We start from the raw sequence: 24129 nt of genomic DNA on the forward strand, positions 1-24129 counted from the left end.
AACGAGTGCAGCCCAGGCCGGGTGGTGCCGCAGGTCTGAGCCAGCACGTACACGCAGGTGCCCATGAAGTCGAAGCGGCGGCCATCGAAGGTGGTGTAGTGGGGGTCTCCCGACGCCTGGCAGGTGGCAGAGCCCACGGCCACACAGCCCAAGCTGCCACCAGACAGCTGGCAGGCCTCATGTGGGCCACAGGTAGAGGGTTCACAGGACACCAGGCCGCCCTCCTGGCAGTGGCAAAGGGAATCACAGCCGGGGCCCGGGTAGAAGGTCTGGCCTGGTGGGTGGTAGGTGCCCTGGTGGATGCAGCCACAGGAGGCCAGGGGCACGCAGGACTCACCACTGAGTGCAAAGCCCTCATCGCACACACAGCCCTCATGGCATTCGGAACCACAGCCCCCGGGCACTGGGAGGTCTCCACAGGACAGCGGGCAGCCGTAGGAACACACCTCGTAGTGGCTGTGGGGTGGGCAGCTCAGTGCTGCAGGGAGAAGGGACATCAAGATCAAGAATTCCTGCTCCCAGGGGACACCGGCGACCCCCCCCAACACACATGTATGCATACACACACATGCTCAAACACACACACAAGTTGCAGGGAGCTTGGGAACATATTACATCACAGTTAATCTGATCTTCATAATTACAATTCTCCCAATTTAACTGTGATTTGCAGTCATGTATTATGCCTTTTTATTTTTTTTGAAATAGGGTTTGCTCTGTTGCTCAGGCTGGAGCAGCACGGCGGTGCTTGCTCCCGGGGCTCACTGCAGCCTTGACCTCCTGGACTCGAGCAATCCTCCCACCTCAGCCTCCTGAGCAGCTGGGACTACAGGTGTGCATCAGCACACCCGGCTAATTTTTTGAATTTTTTGTAGAGATGGGGTCTCACTGTGTTGCCCAGGCTGGCCTCAAACTCCTGGGCTCAAGCAGTTCCCCTGCCTCAGCCTCTCAAAGTGCTGGGATTACAGGAATGAGCCGCCACGCCCAGCCTTCTATTATGTCTTTAATGACCTTGTTCAAGTTGGATACAGGTTGTTGATATGTGGTATATATTTTAAACATGCATATGCAAAATGAAAATTAAAAAAGAAAAAACATGCATATGCATATATTTGTGTGTATGTGTGTAATTTGTGCAGTATATTTGTGAATGCAGTACTTTTAGCTTCTTCCTTCTATAGCAGTAATTAAATTAAAATATTTAGCAAGTGTTGGAAAAAAAAAAAAAACTCCCTGCTCCCCTCCCCAAACTCCAGTCACTCCAGTCTATAAAAAGCAAATCTAGCCAGGGGCAGTGGCTCCAGACCAGCCTGGCCAACACAGTGAAACCCTGTCCCTACTGAAAATACAAAAATTAGCCAGGTATGGTGGCAGGTGCCTGTAATCCCAGCTACTAGCGGGGCTGAGGTAGGAGAATCGCTTGAACCTGGGAGGCGGAGGTTGCGGTGAGCTGAGATCGTGCCACTGCACTCCAGCCTGGTGACAGAGCGAGACTCTGTCTCAAAAAAAAAAGCGGGGCCAGGCGCGGTGGCTCAAGCCTGTAATCCTAGCACTTTGGGAGGCCGAAGCGGGTGGATCACAAGGTCAAGAGATCGAGACCATCCTGGTCAACATGGTGAAACCCCGTCTCTACTAAAATTACAAAAAATCAGCTGGGCATGGTGGCGCATGCCTGTAATCCCAGCTGCTGGGGAGGCTGAGGCAGGAGAATTGCTTGAACCCAGGAGGCGGAGGTTTCGGTGAGCCGAGATAGCGCCATTGCACTCCAGTGTGGGTAACAAGAGCGAAACTCCGTCTCAAAAAAAAAAAAAAAAGCGAATCTAAGTGACTAAAACTGAACCACATTAAGCCTGTATCTATGCTGTCTAATACACTTGCCACTAGCCACTTGTGACCATTTAGATGTAAGTTAATTAAAATGAAACAAAATGGAAGACAGTTCCTCAGTCAAAACAGCCTCATTTCAAGTGTTCAGCAGCCACACGTGACCTGTGGCGACCTGGTACGTATTTGAACAGCTCAGATATGGAGCTGTCATCATTGAAGCTCTGCTGGGTGGCGCCGTTGTGAAGCTAACATCCAGCTTACAGGATAATCAAGGGGACACAGAGACAAGTTCAGTAACACTCCAAAGAAGCAACTAGCCAGATCACGAAAGTAGGAAATTCGGCAGGATAAATAATCTGTCTTTTCAAATAAATAAATAAATGACATAAACAAAAGGAAAAGATGGATGGAGGAATAGATATGTGATAAAGCAAATAAGTGAATTAGAATTAGAGTGTAGAGGCCCGGCTCGGTGGCTCATATCCGTAATCCCAACACTTTGCGAAGATGAGGCGGAAGGATCACTTGAGGTCAGGAGTTCGAGACCAGCCTGGCCAACATGGTGAAACCCGTTTCTACTAAAAATACAAAAATTAGCCAGGCATGGTGGCACACGCCTTTAATCCCAACTACACAAGAGGCTGAGGTAGGAGAATCGCTTGAACCCAGGTGGCGGAGGTTGCAGTGAGTTGAGACCACACCACTGCACTCCAGCTTGGACAACAGAGTGACACTCCGACTCAAAAAAAAAAAAAAAAAAAAAAAAAGAATTAGAGTGTAGAGTCCAGGAGGTGGGTTTGTGGATCTTCCCTGTAAAATTCTTTCAACTTTTTTGTATATTTCACAATTTTCGTAACGTTGGGAGGAACTAAAGAAATTCTGACAGAGTAAAAGCATGAAGGTAGATCAATCCAATGCAGCATGTGTATTTGGTTTGCTTCCAGAGCCACTTAGGGTCTTATAGTGTCAGGAATTTCTAAAACTTCTTTTTTTTTTTTTTTTTTTTTTTTTTTGAGATGGACTTTCACTCATGTTACCCAGGCTGGAGTGCAATGGCGCGATCTCGGCTCACCGCAACCTCCGCCTCCTGGGTTCAGGCAATTCTCCTGCCTCAGCCTCCTTAGTAGCTGGGATTACAGGCACGCACCACCACGCCCAGCTAATTTTTTGTATTTTTAGTAGAGACGGGGTTTCACCATGTTGACCAGGATGGTCTTGATCTCTTGACCTCGTGATCCACCCGCCTCAGCCTCCCAAAGTGCTGGGATTACAGGCTTGAGCCACCGCGCCCGGCTCTAAAACTTCTTATATCTTTTCTAAGAAGTCTGTTTTGTCCCAGGAGGTTTCACACCCCAGGGCAACACACCTTGTGTTAGGATTCAGGATGGGTGAGGATTGCACTGTTTTTTATTTATTTATTTATTTATTTAATTTTTTTGAGACGGAATCTCACTCTGTCGCCCAGGCTGAAGTGCAGCACGATCTCGGCTCGCTGCAACCTCCACCTCCCAGGTTCAAGTGATTCTTCTGCTTCACCCTCCCAAGTAGCTGGGAATACAGGTACGCGCCATCACACCCGGCTAATTTTCAGTATAGACGAAGTTTTGCCATGTTGGCCAGGCTGGTCTCAGACTACTGGCCTCTGATGATCCCCCTACCTCACCCTCCCAAAGCGCTGGGATGACAGGCATGAGCCACCACACTCAGCCTGCACTGTTAATCAGAAATAGGCTCTTGCTATGTTGCTCAGGCTGGTATCTAACTCCCAGCCTCTAGGGATCCTCCCACCTCAGCCTCCTGAGTAGCTAGGATTATAAACATTCTGAAATCTTAGTCATATATGTGTATGTTTGCGGCAGAGAAGTGTGATGGGGATTCTGACGCAGGCTGCCAATGGCCACGTCTTGACTCTGGGCACAACCATGGTACTTGCTTTGGCCAATGGAACACTGGCAAACATGATGCTGAGCTGAGCCTTGGAACGTGCTTGCACACTGGGGCTTGTGTGCTTTTGCTGCTCTTAGGAATCTTGAGAGCACCTTGGGAAGAAGCTTGGGTTCACCCGCTTGAAGATGAGACCAAGTGGAGCAGAGACAACAAGTCCCAGCTGAGGGCCCCCAAAACCAACCAGCTGGATAACTGCCAGATGTGTAAAACCCGCCCTAGATTTACCCAGCCTCAGCTGAGCCTCCAACAGACTGCAGACACCAACCAAGCTGGCCCAGGCTGGGGAGAACACCTCAGCAGCCCCTGGCATCATGAGAAAGAATAAATACTTGGCCAGGCGTGGTGGCTCATGCCTGTAATCCCAGCACTTTGGGAGGCTGAGGTGGGTGGATCACTTGCCGTCAGGAATTCGAAACCAGCCTGGCCAACGTAGTGAAACCCCTTCTCTACTAAAATTACAAAAAAATTAGCCAGGTGGGGTGGCGGGTGCCTGTCATCCCAGCTACTCGGGAGGCTGAGTCAGGAGAATTGCTTGAGCCCGGGAGGTGGAGGTGGAGGTGGAGGTTGCAGTAAGCCGAGATTGCGCCACTGCATTCCAGCCTGAACGACAGAGCAAGACTTCATCCCAAAAAGAAAAGTTCTTAAAGTCAAAAGTTACCATTTGTTAGACATTATAAGTTTTGTAATTATTTCAGGTAAAAAACTAGATGTGTATGCTTCCATTGATTCCAAAATGTAAAAACTTCAGAAGCCAGAATGGTGGTTACCTCTTGGGGTTGGAGGCCTGGATGTTCTTTTTTTGAATTTGGGACTGTTCACACAGATTTGTTCTCTTGCTAAAACTGATCAAGCTGTTAGCTTATGATATGTACATATTTTTGAATATCTGTATATTTCAATAAGTTTTAAAAATTAAAAATCAGGTGAGAGGCACCTGGTACAGTGGCTCGCGCCTGTAACCCCAGTACTTTGAAAGGCGGAGGCAGGAGGATTGCTTGAGCCCAAGAGTTCGCGCCCAGCCTAGGCAAAAAATCAAAACCCTGTCTCTGTAAAAAAATATTTTAAAAATTAGCTGGGGTTGGTGCTACTCAGGAGGCTGAGGCAGGAGGATCACTTGAGCCCAGGAGTTCCAGGCCGCAGTAAACTATGATTGCACCACTGCATTCCAGCCTGGGTAACAGAGCAAGATCCCATCTTAAAACAAAATCAGATGGAGCACTTTGGAAGGCTGAGGTGGGTGGATCATGACATAGGGAGTTCGAGACCAGCCTGACCAACATGGAGAAACCCTATCTCTACTAAAAATACAAAATCAGCCGGGCATGGTGGCGCATACCTGTAATCTCAGCTGCTCAGGAGGCTGAGTCAGGAGAATTGCTTGAACCCAGGAGGCAGAGGTTGCAGCGAGCTGAGATTGTGCCACTGCACTCCAGCCTGGGTAACAAGAGCAAAACTCCATCTCAAAAAAGAAAAAAAAAAATCAGGTGAGAGGATGCATGGCTTTTCAAACTTGTTTTCTTGGCAAACAAAAACATTGGAAGACCATTCATGCAGCCTCCACTGAGACAAGGCTCTCAAACAGACTGCCCAAGGGCAGGCAGATGTAAATAAATGAAGTAGGATAGATGGAGACCAAAAAGAACCAGAGAGGGGATGAGACTCCTAACGACAATACTGCTGCTCATATCTCAATGACAGCTGTTATATGCGAATCAGATCCTGGGCCACCAGGTGTACTGCCATTTTTCAAATACCAGCTGCATGCCTGCCATCTGTGACTTTCTAGCTATCATGATCTCAGGCATGTAACTGAAACTTTCTGAACCTCAGTTTCTTCATCTGTTAAATTAGGTACAACACAAAACCTACATCAAAAGCTATGATCATAGCTCACTTCCTAGCACTTTGGGAAGCTGAGGCGGAGAGGGTGGATTGAGGCCAGGAGTTGGAGACCAGACTAGGCAACAATCCCTACCTCACAGGGCTGTTGTAAGGATTAAATGGGCAGGGCGAGGTGGCTCACGCCTGTAATCCCAGCACTTTGGGAAGCCGAGGTGGGTGGATCAGCTGAGGTCAGGAGTTCGAGACCAGCCTGACCAATCTGGAATCCCATCTCTACTAAAAAAAAATACAAATTTAGCCGGGCATGGTGGTGTGAGCCTGTAATCCCAGCTACTTGGGAGGCTGAAGCAGGAGAATCGCTTGAACCCAGGAGGCGGAGGTTGCAGTGAGCAGAGATTGCGCCATTGCACTCGAGCCTGGGCAACAAGAGTGAAAAGAGTGAAACTCTTAGAAAAAAAAAAGGATTAAATGAATTAATGACATTTATACACTAATGAATATATATATAAGGTTGAGTACCCCAGTTGCCACTTGCGATACTCACGGCAAAGTTCCTCACTCCTCCAGGGGTGCACTGTGGCTCCAGCAGCCTGGCAGGCAGCAGTGTAGGTGGCCAGCGCATCACACAGTGGCCCAGACTGGCCTGGCAGCAGGCAGCGGTCATAGACACAGTCGCGCACGGCACCCTGGGGGTCCAGCTTGCTGTGGCACTCCCGGAAGGGCCCCTCGGGGTCAGCAAGGATTCCACACTCTTTCTTGCTCTGCAGCTGCTGGGTCACCAGGGAGTCCAGCTTGGGACAGTCACCTGGTTCAGTTGCTCCACAGCCGGGCCTCGTTTCTTCTTGCCAGCTGTTCCCAAAGGCCAGTGCATTGGCAGCTTGGCCCCCACCCCGCAGAGCCAGGTCATCAGCTGGGTCCCCGTTGAAGTTCCCGCAGAGTCCACACAGGGCCTCAGCATAGCTGCTGGGCACCTTGGCAGTCACTCGTGCATCCCAGTTGTAAGTGACGGTCAGGCCAAAGTCAGTGCGCACGACGGCGTCACGACCCTGGCGGAACACCTGCACCTGCCCATCTGCTGCTTGGAAGGGCAGGTACTGAAGGACGCCGTCCACCTGGGTGGAGATGCAAGAGGGCCATGTGGTCAGGGTATTCACGGCTCGCTGGCCCATCCTCCAATTCACTCACCTCCAGCTGCCCTGACCTCCTTGCTATTCTCTTGGACACATTATGCTCAGTCCCACCTCAAGGCCTTTGCACTTCCTGTTCCCTCTGCCTGACTCATCATTCAACCCTCTTCATTCCTAAAGCACCAGCTTAAATCCAAGTCCCTCACCCATGGCCTTCAAAACATATGTGATCTGTCTGTCTCCCCATTACCTCCCTGGCCTCGCCTCTTCTCACTGTCCCTCTCACTCAGGCTGCTGCTATCATGCTAGCTTCCTTTTATTTATTTATTTATTTATTTTTATCATTTTTTACAGGGTCTCACTCTGTCACTCAGGCTGGAGTGCAGTGGCACAATATCGGCTCCCTGCAAACTCTGCCTCTGGGGTTCAAGCTATTCTCCTGCCTCAGCCTCCAGAGTAGCTGGGATTATTACAGGCATGAGCCACTGCATCTGGGTATTTTTTTTTTTTTTTTTGTATTGTTAGTAGAGAGAGGGTTTCACCATGTTGGCTAGGCTGGTCTCGAACTCCTGACCTCAGGTGATCCACCCACTTCGGCCTCCCAAAGTGCTGGGATTACAGGCTTGAGCCACCGTGCCCTGCCTCTGGCTTCCTTTTAAAAATAGAGACGGGGTCTCACTCTGTCACCCAGGCCAGAGTGCAGTGATGCAATCATAGCTCACTTCCTAGCACTTTGGGAAGCTGAGGCGGGAGAGTGGCTTGCACCCAGGAGTTGGAGACCAGCCTGGGCAACGTAGTGAGATCCTGTTCTCCACAAGAAGGAAAAATGAAAAAGAAAAAAATTTTAAATTTTCTAACAGACCTCCCCACCCCCAGTCCCACTCAAAGCTCCAAGTGTTCAGAGGGTGTTTCCTGCCCCGACACCCAGCCCTGAGCACCCGCGCCGCTCACCAGCACTTGCCCCGGGTACTCCCGGCGCACCGCCACCTTCACCCCGCGGGCCTCCACCCGCACGGCGCGCGTGTAGCTCACGGTCTGGCTGCCCCGATGCTCGTTCTCCACCAGCACCCGGAAGGCGGGCAGCGCCGCGTTCTGGCCGCACGAGCCGACCAGCAGGTAAGTGCAGGTGCCCATAAAGTCGAAGCGCCGGCCGTCGAAGCTCACGTAGTGCGGATCCCCGGACCCCTGGCAGGTCCCGAAGCGGTCGGGGTAGCAGCCCAGGAGGCCGTTCTGGACGCTGCAGCGCTCGCCCGCCGGGCAGCCCTTCGTGTCGCGGCAGGTCACCTGCTGGGTGGTGGTGCCGTTGCAGGTGCAGCGCCTTTGGCACAGCTCGTCCGCCCACACCTCCTGGCCCGGAGCGAGCAGGAGGCCCTGGAAGGTGCAGCCGCACGACGAGGCCGGCACGCAGGCGCCGCCGCTGGCCACGAAGCCCGGGAGGCACACGCAGCCCTCCACGCACGGGCGCCCGGAGCAGTTGGACGGCGCCGCAGCCCCGTTGCAGGAGGCCGGGCAGGCGGGGCCGCAGAGCTCGTAGCGGCTGTTGGCGGGGCAGGTCAAGGCTGCGGGGAGATTGGAGATGGTGGGTCAGGCCGGCGCCGCCGGGGCCGTCGAGGGGCCCCCGTCCGCGACAGCGCCCAGGAATTCCCCCCCACAACGTGCTCTTCTCTCAGAGCTCGCCATCTCAGATAATGGCACTTCCATCCCTCTGGGTGCTCCTGCGCCCCATCCAGGAGATGCAGTTAATCTCCACCCCGCCAGCCCCCTAAAGCTCACTGGACAACCCATCTGTCAGCAAGTCCTGTGAGCTCCATATTCAAAATCTACCCAGCCTGACCAGGTGTGGTGGAGCATGCCTGTAATTCCGGCTACCTGAGAGGCTGAGGCAGGAGAATTACTTGCACCCGGAAGGCAGAGGTTGCATTGAGCCTATATCGTCCCAGCCTGGGCGACAGAGCAAGGCTCTGTCTCAAAAAAAAAAAAAAAAAAAAGAAAGAAAGAAAAAAAATCCACCCAGTTACAGAATCTGCCTCTGGTCCTATGCACCCCAGCAGCCTCCTGCCTGGGCTCCCTCCTGCCCCTACAGCCTGTTCCTCACACCAGCCAGAGGGATCTGGGAACATCTGGGTCAGATCAGGTCCCTCCCCATCTCAGAGCCCTCCTGTGGCTTCCTCTCACTCAGGGTAAACACCACAGTCCTCCCCATGCTCCAGGAGGCCCTGTGCCATTCGCTCCTCTCACCTCTTGGCCGTCACCCCCTCTCCCTCTCCCTCGTGCTCATTCTGCCCCAGCCCCAGCTGCGTCCTCCTCCCTGGTCGTCTAGCTCCAACCTCAGGGCATTTATTTGTATTGGCTGTTTCCTCTGCCTTCCCTTTCCTCAGAAAGCCCACTGGGGCCCAGGTGGCCTGGGTTCAAATCCCAGATCTCTCCTTCTCGACCACTGACTCCAATCTCCACATGCCTCAGTTTCCCCATCAGTAAGATGGGTTAATATGGTCCAGACCTCACAAGGTTGTTGTGGGGGTTAAATGAGTTGATCTCTGGAGAAACATTCTGTGGACATTACTGTTAGTACTTAGCTGACTCTGTTGCCTGACCCTGGTCTCAGCTCCAATGTCACCTGCCCAGAAAGGCATTCCCTGATCACCCTCTTCATAAGCCTCCCAGTCACTGTCACTGCATGAACTTGTTTCTTTGACTCTCTGAAGATACTTTCTAGTTTATCTGCTCACTGTCTGTGTCCCTCCCCTCCCACTAGGAGATAAGTTCTACAGGAGTGGGGACCTGGTCTGTCTCAATCGCTGCTGAGTCCTCAGCACCAAGGACAGGGCCTGGCGTACAGCAGGTGCTCAGGAAATACTGCAGAAATGAATGGGAGGAAGAATGAACTCTCTGGTTCCCATTTCATACCAGCCATGGGGTGGGGGTGAGGGGCTTACTGGGCAGTAGGGACAGAGCACTGGCCAAGACAAACGCCCAGTGGCCTCTATGTCTCCCTCATACTTACTCCCCGTCCCTTGGGCCTGGGGCTGGGCCTGAATGCCTCCTCCTCCCTCCTGCCTGTCCTTTCTGCCTCTGGGGCATGTCTCTAGGAGCCTCACTGACAAGGGAGGGAACAGATCTATGCTGATCCTCACTGTGTCTTCAATATCATCAGCATGCGAGGGGGGGCAGGTAGGGGTTCAAGGAATGCTTGGGGAATGAATGAGTGAATGATTAAGCAGATGGACATCTGGCTATAGAGCCTGGACTTTATCTAGAGGGCAATGGGAGTCATGGGAGGGTTACAGGCAAAGGAAGAGACGTCCGCCTGCCTGTGTTGGGATTCTGTAGACAGGAATTCCTGTCGTGCCAAGCCTTTGAGCGTGCTGTTCTCTGGGCCTGCATCTCACTTCCTCCTCTTTCTCTTGGCAACTTCCAGCCCCTCCTATGGGTTTCAAATTAGACATCCCTTTCTCTAGAAAACTCTCCCTGCCCACCCCTGCTCCCCAGAAGGCTTCTCTTGTTTCCCATAGCCCCAATAACTTCCTCCATCCTGGCCCATACCCCTACGCCTATGCCCCCCACAATCTCAGCCCTAACTCATCTGCCTATGCCTCCCCCATCCTGGCCCCAACCCCTCTGCATGGGCCTTCGCATCCTGCCTAGAACCCTCCAGACTTTTAGTGTCTGGTGAAACATCTGCTCCAACCTTAGGCTCGTTGTGGACAGAGCTGGCCGTCTTCACCATCACTGGGCCCCTAGCATTGCCCGGCACCAGGCTGAACCACAATAACTTCTCCGATATTAAGTAGATGCCAAGGGTCCCCTGCCCCTCACTGTATGCTCCCAACCCCCACCCAGGGCATCACTCACGGCAGTTGGCTGGTGGCCTCCAGTCCCCAACCGAGATGTCAAGCTCCAGACAGGCCTGGGCATAGGCGCTGAGGCCACGGCACAGGCTGGGCCGATCCCCACCAACCACGCACAGGTCGTATACACACTGCTCCAGGAAGGGCCTGGGGTCCAGGGTGTCATGGCAGACAGCGAAGGGGCCGTCAAGTTTGGTCAGCATGCCGCAGAGTCGGTCACCCTCATAGTGCTGGGCCTGGCCTGGGGTGCAGGTGGGACAGTTGTTCTGGCAGCCATCCTCACACAGGTAGTCCCCATCATCCAGCTTCCAGCTACTTGCGAACTCCACGGGGTCAGCAGCCTGATCCCCGTCAGGCATGAAGAAGTCGTCCGCTGGGTCACCGTTATAGTTGCCACACAGCCCGCACACCTGGTCTTGGAAGCGCGTGGGCAGGCTGAGTGCCAGCTGGCAGTCCCAGTCATAAGTGACCACCAGCCCGAAGACCAGCTCCACCACGGCCCGTGGCCCACTCTGGTACACACGCAGGCGACCCTCACTCAGGGAGACTGGCAGGCGCGAGCGCTGGCTGTCAATCTGCAGAGCAGGTGAGGAGGGGGTGGTCAGGCCCCTGTGCCATCTGGCCTCCAGCCCTCATTTCTGGGCCTCCCGCCTGCTCCCCTGCTCCCGTGGCACTGGGACTCATTCTTTCTGTTACTGCCACCATCAGAGACCTTGCCTCTTGCAGTATCTGTGGCCCGAGACGTTCTTTCTGGAGATGTACACATGACTCACTCCTGTACCTCCTTTTTTTTTTTTTTTTTTGAGACGGAGTTTCGCTCTTGTTACCCAGGCTGGAGTGCAATGGCGCGATCTCGGCTCACCGCAACCTCCGCCTCCTGGGTTCAGGCAATTCTCCTGCCTCAGCCTCCTGAGTAGCTGGGATTACAGGCATGCGCCACCATGCCCAACTGATTTTTTGTATTTTTAGTAGAGACAGGGTTTCACCATGTTGACCAGGATGGTCTCGATCTCTTGACCTCGTGATCCACCCGCCTCGGCCTCCCAAAGTGCTGGGATTACAGGCTTGAGCCACCGTGCCCGGCCTACTCCTGTACCTCCTATAAAATATTTGCTCAAATATCACTGATTCGGGCTTTCCCTGGCTGCCCTATTTTGTTTTAATTTTTTATTTTTTTATTATTTATTTATTTTGAGACAGAGTCTCGATCTGTCATCTAGCTGTAGTGCAGTGGTGTGATCTCTACTCCCTGCAACTTCCACCTCCTGGATTTAAGCAATTCTCTACCTCAGCCTCCTGAGTAGCTGGGATTACAAGCGCCTGCCACCATGCCTGGCAAATTTTTGTATTTTCAGTAAAGACGGGGTTTCGCAATCTTGGCCAGGCTGGTCTTGAATTCTTGACCTCGTGATCCACCCGTCTCAGCCTCCCAAAGTGCTGGGATTACAGGCGTGAGGCACTGCACCCAGTCTTATTTTATTTTTATTTTTATAGAGACAAGGTCTTGCTATGTTGTCCAGGATGGTCTCAACTCCTGGCCTCAAGCAATCCTCCTGCCTCAGCCTCCCAAAGTGCTGGGATTACAGGCATGACCCACAGGACCTAGCCAACAACCAACTTTAAATGGCAGCCTTGGGCCAGGCGCTGTGGCTCACACCTGTAATTCCAGCACTTTGGAAGGCTGAGGTGGGTGGATCACTCGATGTCAGGAATTTGAGACCAATGGTGAAATGCTGTCTCTACTAAAAATACAAAAATTAGCTGGGTGCGGTGGTACACACCTGTGATCCCAGCTATTCAGGTGGCTGAGGCCGAAGAATTGCTTGAACCCAGGAGGTGGAAGCTGCAGTGAGCCAGGATCGCACCAAAGAGAGTGAGACTCTATCTCAAAAAAAAAAAAAAAAAAAGGCAGCTTCTTCCTACTCCTTACCCTCCTTCCTTGCTTTCCTTGTTTTCTATAGTGTCTGCCCTTCTAAAACATAATTCACGAATTGACCATGTTTATCATCTGTCTTACTCCATCAGAATGGCAACTCCACAGAGACAGGGGTTTGGGTCTGCTTTGATTGCTGCTTTATTCCCAGTGCATAGAACAGGGCCTGGTAGAATCACAGGCACTCACTAGCTGAATGAAGTCACTGCTGCATCTAATAACATTCACTGAGCATGCACTCTGTGGCTGGTCGTGGGCTGGGAGATCCTGAGAATACGAAGGTGACCAAGGCAGCCCCAGGTCCCACCCTCACAGGGCTCCCAGTCCATTCAGATAAACAGACCCATCACCAGACAGTGAGAGTTCAGGGGGGTCAGGGCTAAGAGGAGAAAAGCACAGGCAGAAGAGTCAAGGCCGGGATCAGAAAGGCCAGGCAGAGGGGAGAAGGGTGGGATAGGGGAGGGTTCAGAGCTGGGGTAGTGGGGAGATGGGAGGCTGTGAAAACCTAGAAAAACAGCCAGATCTAACGTTGCTGGTCAGAGAAGGCTTTCCAGAGGAAAGAACAGCTGTGCTAAGCCTTAAAGGACCAGTAAGGGAGAGAGAGAGCCAGGAAAACCGGGAGGGGGTAGGATATTCCAGGGCACGTGTCCTGAGTGGACAGAGGTCCGGGCCGGTCCGTCTGGCTTTGTGTCTCCTGCAAAGCCCACGTGTTGAAATCTTAGCCCCCAACATGATCGTATTAAGAGTGGGGTAGGCCTCTGGGAGGTGATTAGGTCATGAGGATGGCACCCTCATGAATGGGATTAGCGCCCTTATGACACAGGCCTCAGAGAGCTCTCGAGTTCTCTTTCCACCGTGTGAGGATACAAGAAGTAAGCCATCTGCAACCCGGAAGAGGGCCCTCACCTGAGCCTGGTGGCGCTGGTGCCCTCATCTGGGACTGCCAGCCTCCAGAACTGTGAGAGACAAGGTTGCGTTGTTTGTAAGCCTCCCAGGCTCTGGTATTACAGCAGCCTGAAGTCTAAGAACCAGGAGAAAAGAACTGTATCTCTTTGTGCCTCTGGGCATCTCTCTTTTTTTTTTTTTGAGATGGAATCTTGTTCTGTCACCAAGGCTGGAGTGCAGTGGCATGATCTCAGCTCACTGCAACCTCTGCCTCATGGGTTCAAGCAATTCTCCCACCCGGGATTACAGGTGCACGTCACCATGCCCAGATAATTTTTGTATTTTTAGTAGAGACGGAGTTTCACCATGTTGGCTAAGCTGGTCTCAAACTCCTGACCTCAAGTGATCTCCCCGCCTCAGCCTCCCAAAGTGCTGGGATTACAGGGGTGAGTCACCGTGCCCAGCCTCTTTTCTTTAATTAATAAAAAAAAAATTAATTAGAGATGGGGTGTCACTATGTTGTCCAGGCTGGTCTGGAACTCCTGGCTCAACCAATCCTCCCACCTTGGCCTCCCAAAGTGCTGGGATTACAGGCGTGCGCCACCGCACCCAGCCTGGGCATCTCTTTGTTACTCTTTCCCTACGCATTCTCCGAGCTGCGCCAGAGCTGAGACTTGAAGTGGAGAAAGTCTTAGTCCAAAGGATAGAATATGAAAAAAGCAGCAACAGGAGAGGGGACAGCATGAGCAATGGCCCAGAGGGAAGACAGAGCATTCACTCATTCTGGCTCCCAGCAAAGCCTCTGTGAGTCCCATGGCGTGGCCTGCTCTGTGCCAGCTGTGCTTTAGATGCTGCAGTGACGGAGACAGGCCATGGCCCCATGCTCAGGGCTCTCAGCCCAGGATGGCTGCTCAAATCTGCCTCTCCCCTAAGTCCATGATCTCTATTTTTATTTTTCTATTTTTTTACATATGTATTTTTTTTTTTTGGGGACGGAGTTTTGCTCTCGTTACCCAGGCTGGAGTGCAATGGCGCGATCTCGGCTCACCGCAACCTCCAGCTCCTGGGTTCAGGCAATTCTCCTGCCTCAGTAGCTGGGACTACAGGCACGCGCCATCATGCCCAGCTAATGTTTTGTATTTTTAGTAGAGACGGGGTTTCACCATGTTGACCAGGATGGTCTCGATCTCTTGACCCTGTGATCCACCCGCCTCGGCCTCCCAAAGTGCTGGGATTACAGGCTTGAGCCACCACGCCCGGCCACGTATGTATTTTTTTTAAGACAGTTTTCCTCTGTCGCCCAACCTGGAGTGTGGTAGCAGCATCATAGCTGACTGCAGCCTCGACCTCCTAGGCTCAAGCCATCTTCCTGCCTCAGCCTCCCAGGAAGCAGGGACCATAGGCATGCGCCACCACACCCAGCTATTTTTTTTTTTTTTTTGTAGAGATGGGGTCTCCTTATGTTGCTCAGGCTGGCCTCAAATTTCTGGGCTCAAATAATCCTCCTGCCTCCGCCTCCCAAAGTGCTAGGATCACAGGCATAAGCTACCATTTTTAAATGACGCAAATAATATTCGTTCATTACAGAAAACAGAAAATGCACATGAGCAAAAATGAGAAAAGGAAAACCACCCTGTAGGCACACACATACAAATGTATAGATCCTATTGAGTTTTTTCCTACCTTTAGATATATTTACACTTAAAAAAAAGACCATGCTGAAGTAGCTGTTTCATTAACTCCTCTCCTAACAATGTCTTGTGAGTATCCTACCGTGATTCTGCTAGTAGCTCTACACCTTTGTCAAGTCACTGACCTCTGACAAAAAAATAAAAAGTAAGGCTGGCCGCAGTGGCTCATGCCTGTAATCCCAGCACTTTGGGAGGTCAAGGCAGGCAGATCACGAGGTCAGGAGTTCGAGACCAGCCTGGCCAACATGGTGAAACCCCATTTCTACTAAAAATACAAAAATTACCCAGGCATGGTGGCAAGCACCTGTAGTCCCAGTTACTCGGGAGGGCTGAGGCGGGAGAATCACTTGAGCCCAGGAGGCCAAGGTTGCAGTGAGCCGAGACCACGCCATAGCACTCCAGCCTGGGTGGAGTTCAGGACCAGCCTGGCCAAGATGGTGAAACCCTGTCTCTACAAAAACACAAAAATTAGCCGGGTGTGGTGGTGCATGCCTGTCATCCCAGCTACTCGGGAGGCTGAGGCAGGAGAATCACTTGAACCTGATCATGCCACTGCACTTTATCCTGGATGACAGAGCGAGACTCTGTCAAAAGAAGGAAGGAAGGAAGGAAGGAAGGAAAGAAGGAGGGAAGGAAGGAAGGAAGGAGAGAGAGAAGGAGGGAGGGAGGAAGGAAGGAAAGAAGGAAGGAAGGAAAGAGGAAAGAAAGAAAGAAAAGAAAGAAGGAAGGAAGGAAGGAGGGGGAGGGAGGAAGGGAGGGAAGAAAGAAAAGTCTAGATGATTGGCATCTGAGCCTTCAACTTTGACTCTGTACAAGAATTTCAACTTTGGACATTTTAATATTTTCATCATAACATGGCGGGAAAAAGGAAGTAATGGCTCTAGGCTGCTGTTATTCATATGAACTGAGTAGTAATGCATGTACCAGAGTGAAGACAGCTGAGGGACTAAGAACAGGGACTCTGGAGCCAGCGCACCTGTGCCCTCACCTCCACCCCTTACTAGATCTGAGCCCTGGGGAACTCACTAGCCTAGTTCAACCTCAGTTTCCCAGTCTGAACACGGTCACAATAATCATGCGTGCTGGACAGAGCTCGTGAGCACTAAACGCATGAAGATGAGAAAAGAGCTAAGAAACATATCTGTGCATTGCAGGGGCTCATTATATTTCATTATTTGGTCAAGGTGAATCCCCCATTGTTGGATATTTAATTTCCTTTCTAACTAGGACAGTATTTTTTGTTTGTTTTTGTTTTTTGCTATTATAATCCATGTTGGCATTCCCCCCACCCCATCCCACCAGGTGAACCCTGTCTCTGAATATCCTTAAAATTTCTAGATGTGGGATTGCTGGAGGGCAGGGTTCTAAGGTCCTGCTACCGATTTATTTGTTTGTTTGTTTCTTTGTTTTTTCAGATGGAGCCTCAGTCTGTCACCCAGGCTGGAGTGCAGTGGTGCGATCTCGGCTCGCTGCAACCTCCGCCTCCTGGGTTCAAGCAATTCTCCTCCCTCAGCCTCCTAAGTAGCTGGGATTACAGGCGTGTGCCACCACGCCTGGCTATTTTTTGTATTTTTAGGAGAGACGGGGTTTCACCATGTTGGTCAGGCTGGTTTCGAACTCCTGACCTCTTGATCCGCCCGCCTCGGCCTCCCAAAGTGCTGGGATTACAGGCATGAGCCACCGCGCCTGGCAGCTACTGATTTTCAAACCCCGCCTCCCTACCCTCCATCCCCATGGCCCATTTCTCCGCATTCTGGTTTGAGGTCGGCCACTGGGCTCTGCCTCCGCCTTTGGACCCGCAGCTCATGGATGTTAAGTCCCTGAAGCCTTCAGGAACTCACCAGGACAAAGCCAACTTCCCCGCGGGTCAGCGACACGGAGTGGCTGTAGGCACGCACGGTGACCAGGCCCACGTAGGAGACGCGGCGGCTGCCCCGGTGCTCGTTCTTGGCCTCCACGCTGAAGGCGGGCAGGGTGTCATCCTCACTGCACAACTCCGCCATCGTGTATGAACAGGTGCCCATCATGTCGTAGCGACGGCCATCAAAGGTGGTGTAATGGGGGTCACCCTGGGCGCGGCAGACAGCGGGGGACTCCGCCACGCACTTGGCCTTCCCATCCACCACCTTGCAGCGCTGCCTGGCTGGGCACTTCACGCCTTCGCAGGAGGGCTCCACTGGGGCCAGCACAGCTGGGGAGGGAAGGGAACGGTGAAAAGAGAGAGTCAGAAGTGTCCGCGGGGTTGTAATCCAAGCACTTTGGGAGGCTGAGGCAGGTGGATGGCATGAGACCAGGAGTTCGAGACCAGCCTGGCCAACATGGTGAAACCCTGTCTACACTAATAATACAAAAATTAGTGGGGCATGGTGGCACACACCTGTAATCCCAGCTACTTGGGAGGCTGAGGCAGGAGAATCACTTGAACCCAGGAGAGGGAGGTTGCAGTGAGTTGAGATCTTACCACTGCACTCCAGCCTGGGCACAGAGCAAGGAGGATGAGGATGAGGAGGATGAGAAGGAGGAGGAGGAGGAGGAAGGAGGGAGGGTGGGGAGGAAGGAAGGAAGAAAGAAGGAAGAAGGAAGAGGAGGAAGAAGGAAGAAGAAGAGGAAGAAGGAAGATGAAGGAGAAGGAGGAGGAGGAAGAAGGAGGAGGGAAGAAGGAGGAGGAGGAGAAGGAGAAGGAAGAAGGAAGAAGACAGTCCTCAGGCCTCAGTGGGGAGGCATCCTGGAGATCCTGGAGCCCACCTTGCCTGGGAAGCTTGAGCAGTTTGCTCCCAACCGCCCATTTTAAAGGTGGGGAAAACTGAGGTCTGAAACACCACAGAAAGAGAGTTGCTCAGGCCTCTCTGAAAACCCGAGGTTTTTTGAGTCTCCAGTTTAACACAGGACAGCTAATAAGGAAAGGCAGAAACCGTCATTAAAATGTTAATTTGTGTTTTTCTCTCCCTCTTTTCCCCTCTTCCCTTCCTTCCCTCTAGGATCAAAAAGAGGTGAGGCATTTTTTTTAAGGACAGAAAATGGAAGACAGAGACTTCAGCAGAATGCAAAGGACTGTGGAGTCAGGCTGCCTAGGTAGGAATCCTGGCGCAACCAGTTGACTCTGAGACAATGGGCAAGTTGTTTTAAACTCCCTCTGGCTCAGTTTTCTCATTTGTAACATGGGGGTGAGGGTGATGATACCTCCTTCACAGGGATCTTGGTGGGAGGAGTTAGGTTTAAATAAGGTAAAACTGAAGAGAGCTGGCAGGGCACGGTGGCTCATGCCTGTAATCCCAGCACTTTGGGAGGCCGAGGTAGGTGGATCATGAGGTCAAGAGTTTGAGACCTTGATTTGCAGGAGCTTTGGGAAAAAAAAAAAAAAAAGAGTTCAAGACCAGCCCGGCCAACATGGTGAAACCCCGTCTCTACTAAGAATACAAAAATTAGCCAGGCCTGATGGGGCGTGCCTGTAGTCCCAGCTACTCAGGAGGCTGAGGCAGGAGAACTGCTTGAACCTGGGAGGTGGAGGTTGCAGTGAGCCAAGATCACGCCACTGCACTGCAGCTTGGGCAACAGAGCCGGACTGTCTCAAAATAAACAAACAAACCCAAGAAAGCTTTAGAACTGAACCTAGGTGTTAAATGGAGCGTTACCCATTATAATTAATCACCCACTGCTCCCTTGTTTTATTTCTCAAGCCCAAAATAGCTCTTTGAAGTTGGTGGCTTCCATGCCTTGGCCGACAGGGGAGGGGTATTTTTGCCAGGTCCAGGAACACCAGAGTCCTAGCATGACAGGGATTACATGGAAAGAAATAGCCTTTCCTCTTATCTGTCTCCCTGGCCTCAAAAGTTTTTGCAGCTGGGAATGGTGGCTCAGGCCTGTAATTCCAGCCCTTTGGGAGGCTGAGGCAGGAGGATCGCTTGATCCCAAGAATTTGCGACCAGCCTGGGCAACATGACAAGACCCTGTGTCTACAAAAAAATAAATTAAAAATTAGCTGGGTGTGGTGGTGCATTGCCTGTAGTCCCAGCCACTTAGGAGGCTGAGGGAGGATTGCTTTAGCCCAAGAGTTCAAGCCTGCAGTGAGCTATGATCACACCACTGCACTCCAGCCCGAGTGACAGAGTGACACCCTATCTCTAAAACAAAAAAAGTTTTGAGCGAGAAGCAGTTATCCCCATTTTACAGATGTGGACACTGAAGCCCAGAGAGAAGTCACTTGTCCAAGATACACAGCAGAGCTGGGGTTTGAACCCTGGGAGCCTGGCTGTAGCATGCGTGTCCTCAGACCCCATACTGCTACACCGGCAGCTTCTCGTGGGCTGAGCCTGAGGTCGCACAGACTGCCTGGTCATATACACTAACTGTGTCAAAAACACGTGAAACATCTAGAAAGACTGCAAGATACTCCCCCTCTGCAACACGTAGTCGTCATCTGATTATTGTACATTTAGACCTCCTGAGTTTGGGTATCAACATTCCTATCTGAGGTGTGGGGAGCAGCTTAGCAACTGGTATGGCTATGTCAGTTGCTAAAATATCAAAATATTTCCAAAGTGGCTGGTAAGAAGCTGCTGACCTGACTGTCCCCCCACAACCCCAAAGATCCCTCCTTCTCAGCACCCTGGCTCTCCCCTAGGACCCTTCCCAGACAAACCAACAGACAAGGGCTGATGCCGGTTTGGTGGGGGCTTCAGGACCCTGTTGCAGTGCTCCTGCTGCTGACTCTTCTGACGGGTAGTGCTCTAGCTCGCCCTGGTTGCTAAATATTTAGAATATTGTTTCTGGGAGGAGGGGAGGGGCTGAGAAAGCTTGAGGAAGGATGTCTCAGAGAAGGGAGATGAGGGGAGGACAGCCCAGCTGATCCTGAAAGCCACAGAGGAGCAGCTGGGTGGGAAGGCGGTCACCAGGTAGACAGAGCCAGGGGTCATTTTCCATCACTCACTCTGGCTGCAGTCAGCTGCTGTCGCATAGCCCACAGCCTTGGTCAGCCCGAAGGTGAGCATCCCGAAGTTGGTGGTGGCCTGGGCCACGTGGACCACGTCGGCTGTGCCGAGCTCCACTTCAGCGTACGAGAACTCGCTGCCTGGCACAGCTGCCCAGGCGAGGTTGGCCCCCATTGCCTGCCCATCTATGGTCAGCTCGCTGGTAGCCTTTGTCTGTGCCACCACCAGGGCCACGCCCTCAATGCCTGGCACACTCTTGACCACATTGGCAGGGCAGTAGGCCGCCACACTGGGGATCAGGACCAGGAAGGGGTCATAGGTCACTTCATTCCTTATGGCACCTGTGCCGAACAGCAGGACCTGAATGCCCACATCTGCAGACAGGTAGAGTGGCCGGGATGGCCGGACCTCAAACTCTACCACATCGCCCTCCTGGAGCCCACGGGAGCCAGCGGTACCCCCATGGTTGTAGGTCAGCTTTGTGGCCTGGCTAGCCACAACATAGGCCAAATCGTAGCGGGATTGGGAGGCCAGAGTGGGTACTACATAGTGGGTGCCCCAGGCCGATGTGGGTAGCAGCTGCTCCACCACATGGTTGCAGGTCGTGTGTTTCTGGGCACAGCTGTGGCCAGAGAGGACAGCCACAGGGCTACTGGCTGTGACCTTTGACCCCGAGAGATCTACTGTGCTCTGGAGCTGGGCCACATTGTAGGGCTGGAGAGTCACACTTAGGACACCGCCTGCTGGGTAGAACTTGCCGTTGAATGTCACTGACCCCTTCAACTTGACACTGACCGAGGCACCTGCAGCACCAGCCACCACCGCAAACTCCTTGACATTCCTGGCTGAGGTGCCGGGGGGCGTGAGCACAAAGTACTCAGTGCCCAGGGCCGGGGTGGGCCGCAGCAGTGTCAGCTCCGCTGTGTCGGGCTTGGTGTTTAGTGCCTGCACAGAGATGGCATGGTCAGAGTGGACCACCACCGCATGCTGGAAGGTCTTGCTGCCCATCATCTCAGCCTTGGCACTGATGTTGACCATGACTGACTCTCTGGGCCTCACTGTGACCTGCTGTGAGGTACTGTCTGCATGGCTGAGGATGACAACCGAGGCGGGGCTCTCGGACAGACTGGAGATTAGGAGGCTGGGGTAGGCCCTGCTGTAGCCGAGCTGATAGTTCTGCAGGAAGGCGGTGAGGAATTCCTCCCTGCCAGTGTTCTTGGAGTGCACTGAGGCCTCCTGGGTCAATCCTGGTTGAGAAAACGCAGTTGTGAGTCCACTTATCCAATCCTCCCCACCTCTTGCTCTAAACCCGGAAACATGTTGACATGTTAACTTGGGCTTTCTTTTCTTTCCTCTTCTCTTTCCTTTCTTCTGATCCACGCAGCATGCATCTATAAGCCTTTCTGGCTTCTGCTTTTCAAAAGTCTGAACGCTTTAGACAGGGCCCTCAAACTCAAATGCTGATGGGGCCAGCCAAGGAATATAAATGTGTGAAACAGTCCCAGAGGGGTGGCTAGGGAACGGGCACGCCTACAGCATCTAAAGTGGGTTGTGGCTGATGCAAATCAATCAGTGTGATACATCTTATCAACAGAATGAAGGACAAAAAAACTATATGATCACTTCAATGGATGCCAAAAAAGGCATTTGATAAAATTTAACATCCTTTCAAGATAAAAACTCTCAAGAAACTGGAAATAGAAGGAAAATACCTTAACATGATCAAAGGCATGTACAACAGACCCACAGCTGGTATCACGCTGAATGGGGAAAAACTGAAAGTCTTTGCTCTAAGATCCAGAGCACAACAAGGGTGTCCACTTTCACCACTATTCTTCAACATATTATTGGTAGTCCTAGCTAAAGCACTTGGACAAGAGAAAGAAATAAAGGGCATCCAAACTGGAAAAAGAGAGGTCAAGATCTTTGTCTGCAGATGTTATAATCTTGTCTTTAGAAAAACCTAAAGACAGCTGGGCTTGGTGGCTCACACCTATAATCCCAGTACTTTAGGAGACTGAGGCAAGCAAATGAGGTCAGGAGTTCAAGACCAGCCTCGCTAACATGGCAAAACTCCATCTCTACTAAAAAAAAAAAAATACAAAAATTAGCTGGGAGTGGTTGCACATGCCTGTAATCCTAGCTACTTGTGTGGGTGAGGCAGGAGAATCGCTTGAACCAAAAAGGCGGAGGTTGCAGTGAGTCAAGACTGCACCACTGCACTCCAGCCTGGGTGACAGAGGGAGACTCTGTCTTTAAAAAAAAAAAAAAAAAAAAAAAAAACTTGACTAAAGCCTGTATTCCCAGCATTTTGGGAGGCCAAAGTAGGCAGATCACCGCAGGTCATGAGTTCAAGGCTAGCCTGGCCAACATGGTAAAACTCCATCTCTACTAAAAATACAAAAAAATTAGCCAGACATGGTGGTAGGCACCTGTAATCACAGCTACTTGGGAGGCTGAGGCAGGAGAATTGCTTGAAGCCAGGAGGCAGAGATTGCAGCGAGCCGAGATAGCACCATTCAGCCTGGGCAACTAGAGTGAAACTCCATCTCAAAAAAAAAGGAAAACCTAAAGACTTCATCAAAAAGCTGTTAGAACTGATAAACAAATCCACTAAACTTGCAGGATATAAAATCAACATACAAAATTCAGTAGCATTTCTATATGCTAACAGCAAACAATCTGAAAAAAAAAAAGGAAAGTAATCCCATGTATAGTAGCCACAAATAAAATAAAGTACCTAGGAATAAACCAAAGAAATGAAAGATCCCTGCAATAAAAACTATAAAAGCATAATGAAAGAAATGGAAAAGGACACACACCAAAAAAAAAAAAAACAAAACAAACGGAAATATATTCCATGTTCATGGATTGGAACACACAATATTGTTAAAATGTCCATACTACCCAAAACGATCTACAGATTCAATGCAATCCCTATGAAAATACCAATGACATTCTTCGCAGAAATAGAAGACTAATCTCAACATTTATGTGGAAACACAAAATGCACAGAAAGCCAACACCATTCTGAGCATAAAGAGCGAAACTGGAGGAATCGCATTAGCTGACTTCACATTATACTACAAAACTATAGTAACCAAAACAGTGTGGTACTGGCATAAAAACACACACATGGACCAGTGGAACAGAATATAGAGAACCCAGAAATAAATCCACCAACCTACAGTGAATTCATTTTTGAAAAAGGTGCCAAGAACATACACTGCAGGGAAAGACAGTCTATTCAATAAATGGTGCTGGGAAAACTGGATATCCATATGCAGAAGAGTGAAACTAGACCCCTATCTCTCACCATATGCAAAAATAAAATCAAAATGGATTAGAGACTTAAATCTAAGACCTCCGACTATGAAACTACTACAAGAAGACATTGGGGAAACTCTCCAGTTCATTGGTCTGGGCAAAAATTTCTTGAGTAATACCTCAAAAGCACAGGCAACCAAAGAAATATGGACAAATGAGATTACATCAATCTAAAAAGCTTCTGCTCAAAAGAGGAAACAATTCACAAAATGAAGACACAACTGACAGAATGGGAGAAAAAATTTACAGCCCATCTAGCTAAAGCAATTAGATAAGAGAAGAAATAAAGGCATCCAAATTGGAAAAAAAGAAGTCAAATTATCCTTGTTTGTAGATGATACAATCTTATATTTAGAAAAACCTAAAGACTCCATCAAAAAGCTATTAGAACTGATAAATTCACTAAATTTGCAGGACACAAAATCAACATACAAAAATCAGTAGCATTTCCATATGCCACTGACAAGGGATTAACAACCAGAATGTGAAAGGATCTCAAACAACTCAATAGGAAAAAAAAAAAATCAAATAATCTGACTCTGTGTGTGTGTGTGTGTGTGTGTGTGTGTGTGTGTGTGTGTGTGTTTGACATGGGGTCTTGCTCTGTCACCCAGGCTAAAATACAGTGGCACGATCTTGGCTCACTGCAACCTCCACCTCCTGGGTTCAGGCAATTCTCCTGTCTCAAGTAGCTGGGATAACAGGCATGCACCACCACAACCAGCTAATTTTTGTGCTTTTAGTAGAGACAGGGTTTCATCATGTTGGACAGGT

At 50.9% G+C, this 24129-nt stretch overlaps 1 protein-coding gene across 1 annotated transcript in view; it reads right to left on the reverse strand.

Annotated features, from left to right (window-relative positions):
- The window catches only part of FCGBP (Fc fragment of IgG binding protein), a 62388-nt gene extending 40747 nt beyond the window's left edge, over positions 1 to 21641 (reverse strand). Inside the window, exons 1-6 of the mRNA XM_032249206.1 lie at positions 20028 to 21641; positions 16942 to 17291; positions 10596 to 11166; positions 7695 to 8302; positions 6161 to 6728; positions 4 to 478 (exon numbers count right to left, since the gene is read on the reverse strand). Of these exons, the coding sequence (XP_032105097.1) occupies positions 4 to 478; positions 6161 to 6728; positions 7695 to 8302; positions 10596 to 11166; positions 16942 to 17291; positions 20028 to 21066 (3611 nt within the window). The 5' untranslated portion in view covers positions 21067 to 21641. The remainder of the gene's footprint in view (positions 1 to 3; positions 479 to 6160; positions 6729 to 7694; positions 8303 to 10595; positions 11167 to 16941; positions 17292 to 20027) is intronic.
- Positions 21642 to 24129: the final 2488 nt, after the last annotated feature.

Source organism: Sapajus apella, unplaced genomic scaffold (assembly GCF_009761245.1).
Source record: "Sapajus apella isolate SASKATOON/1434 unplaced genomic scaffold, GSC_monkey_1.0 scaffold68, whole genome shotgun sequence".
Lineage (NCBI taxonomy): Eukaryota > Metazoa > Chordata > Mammalia > Primates > Cebidae > Sapajus > Sapajus apella.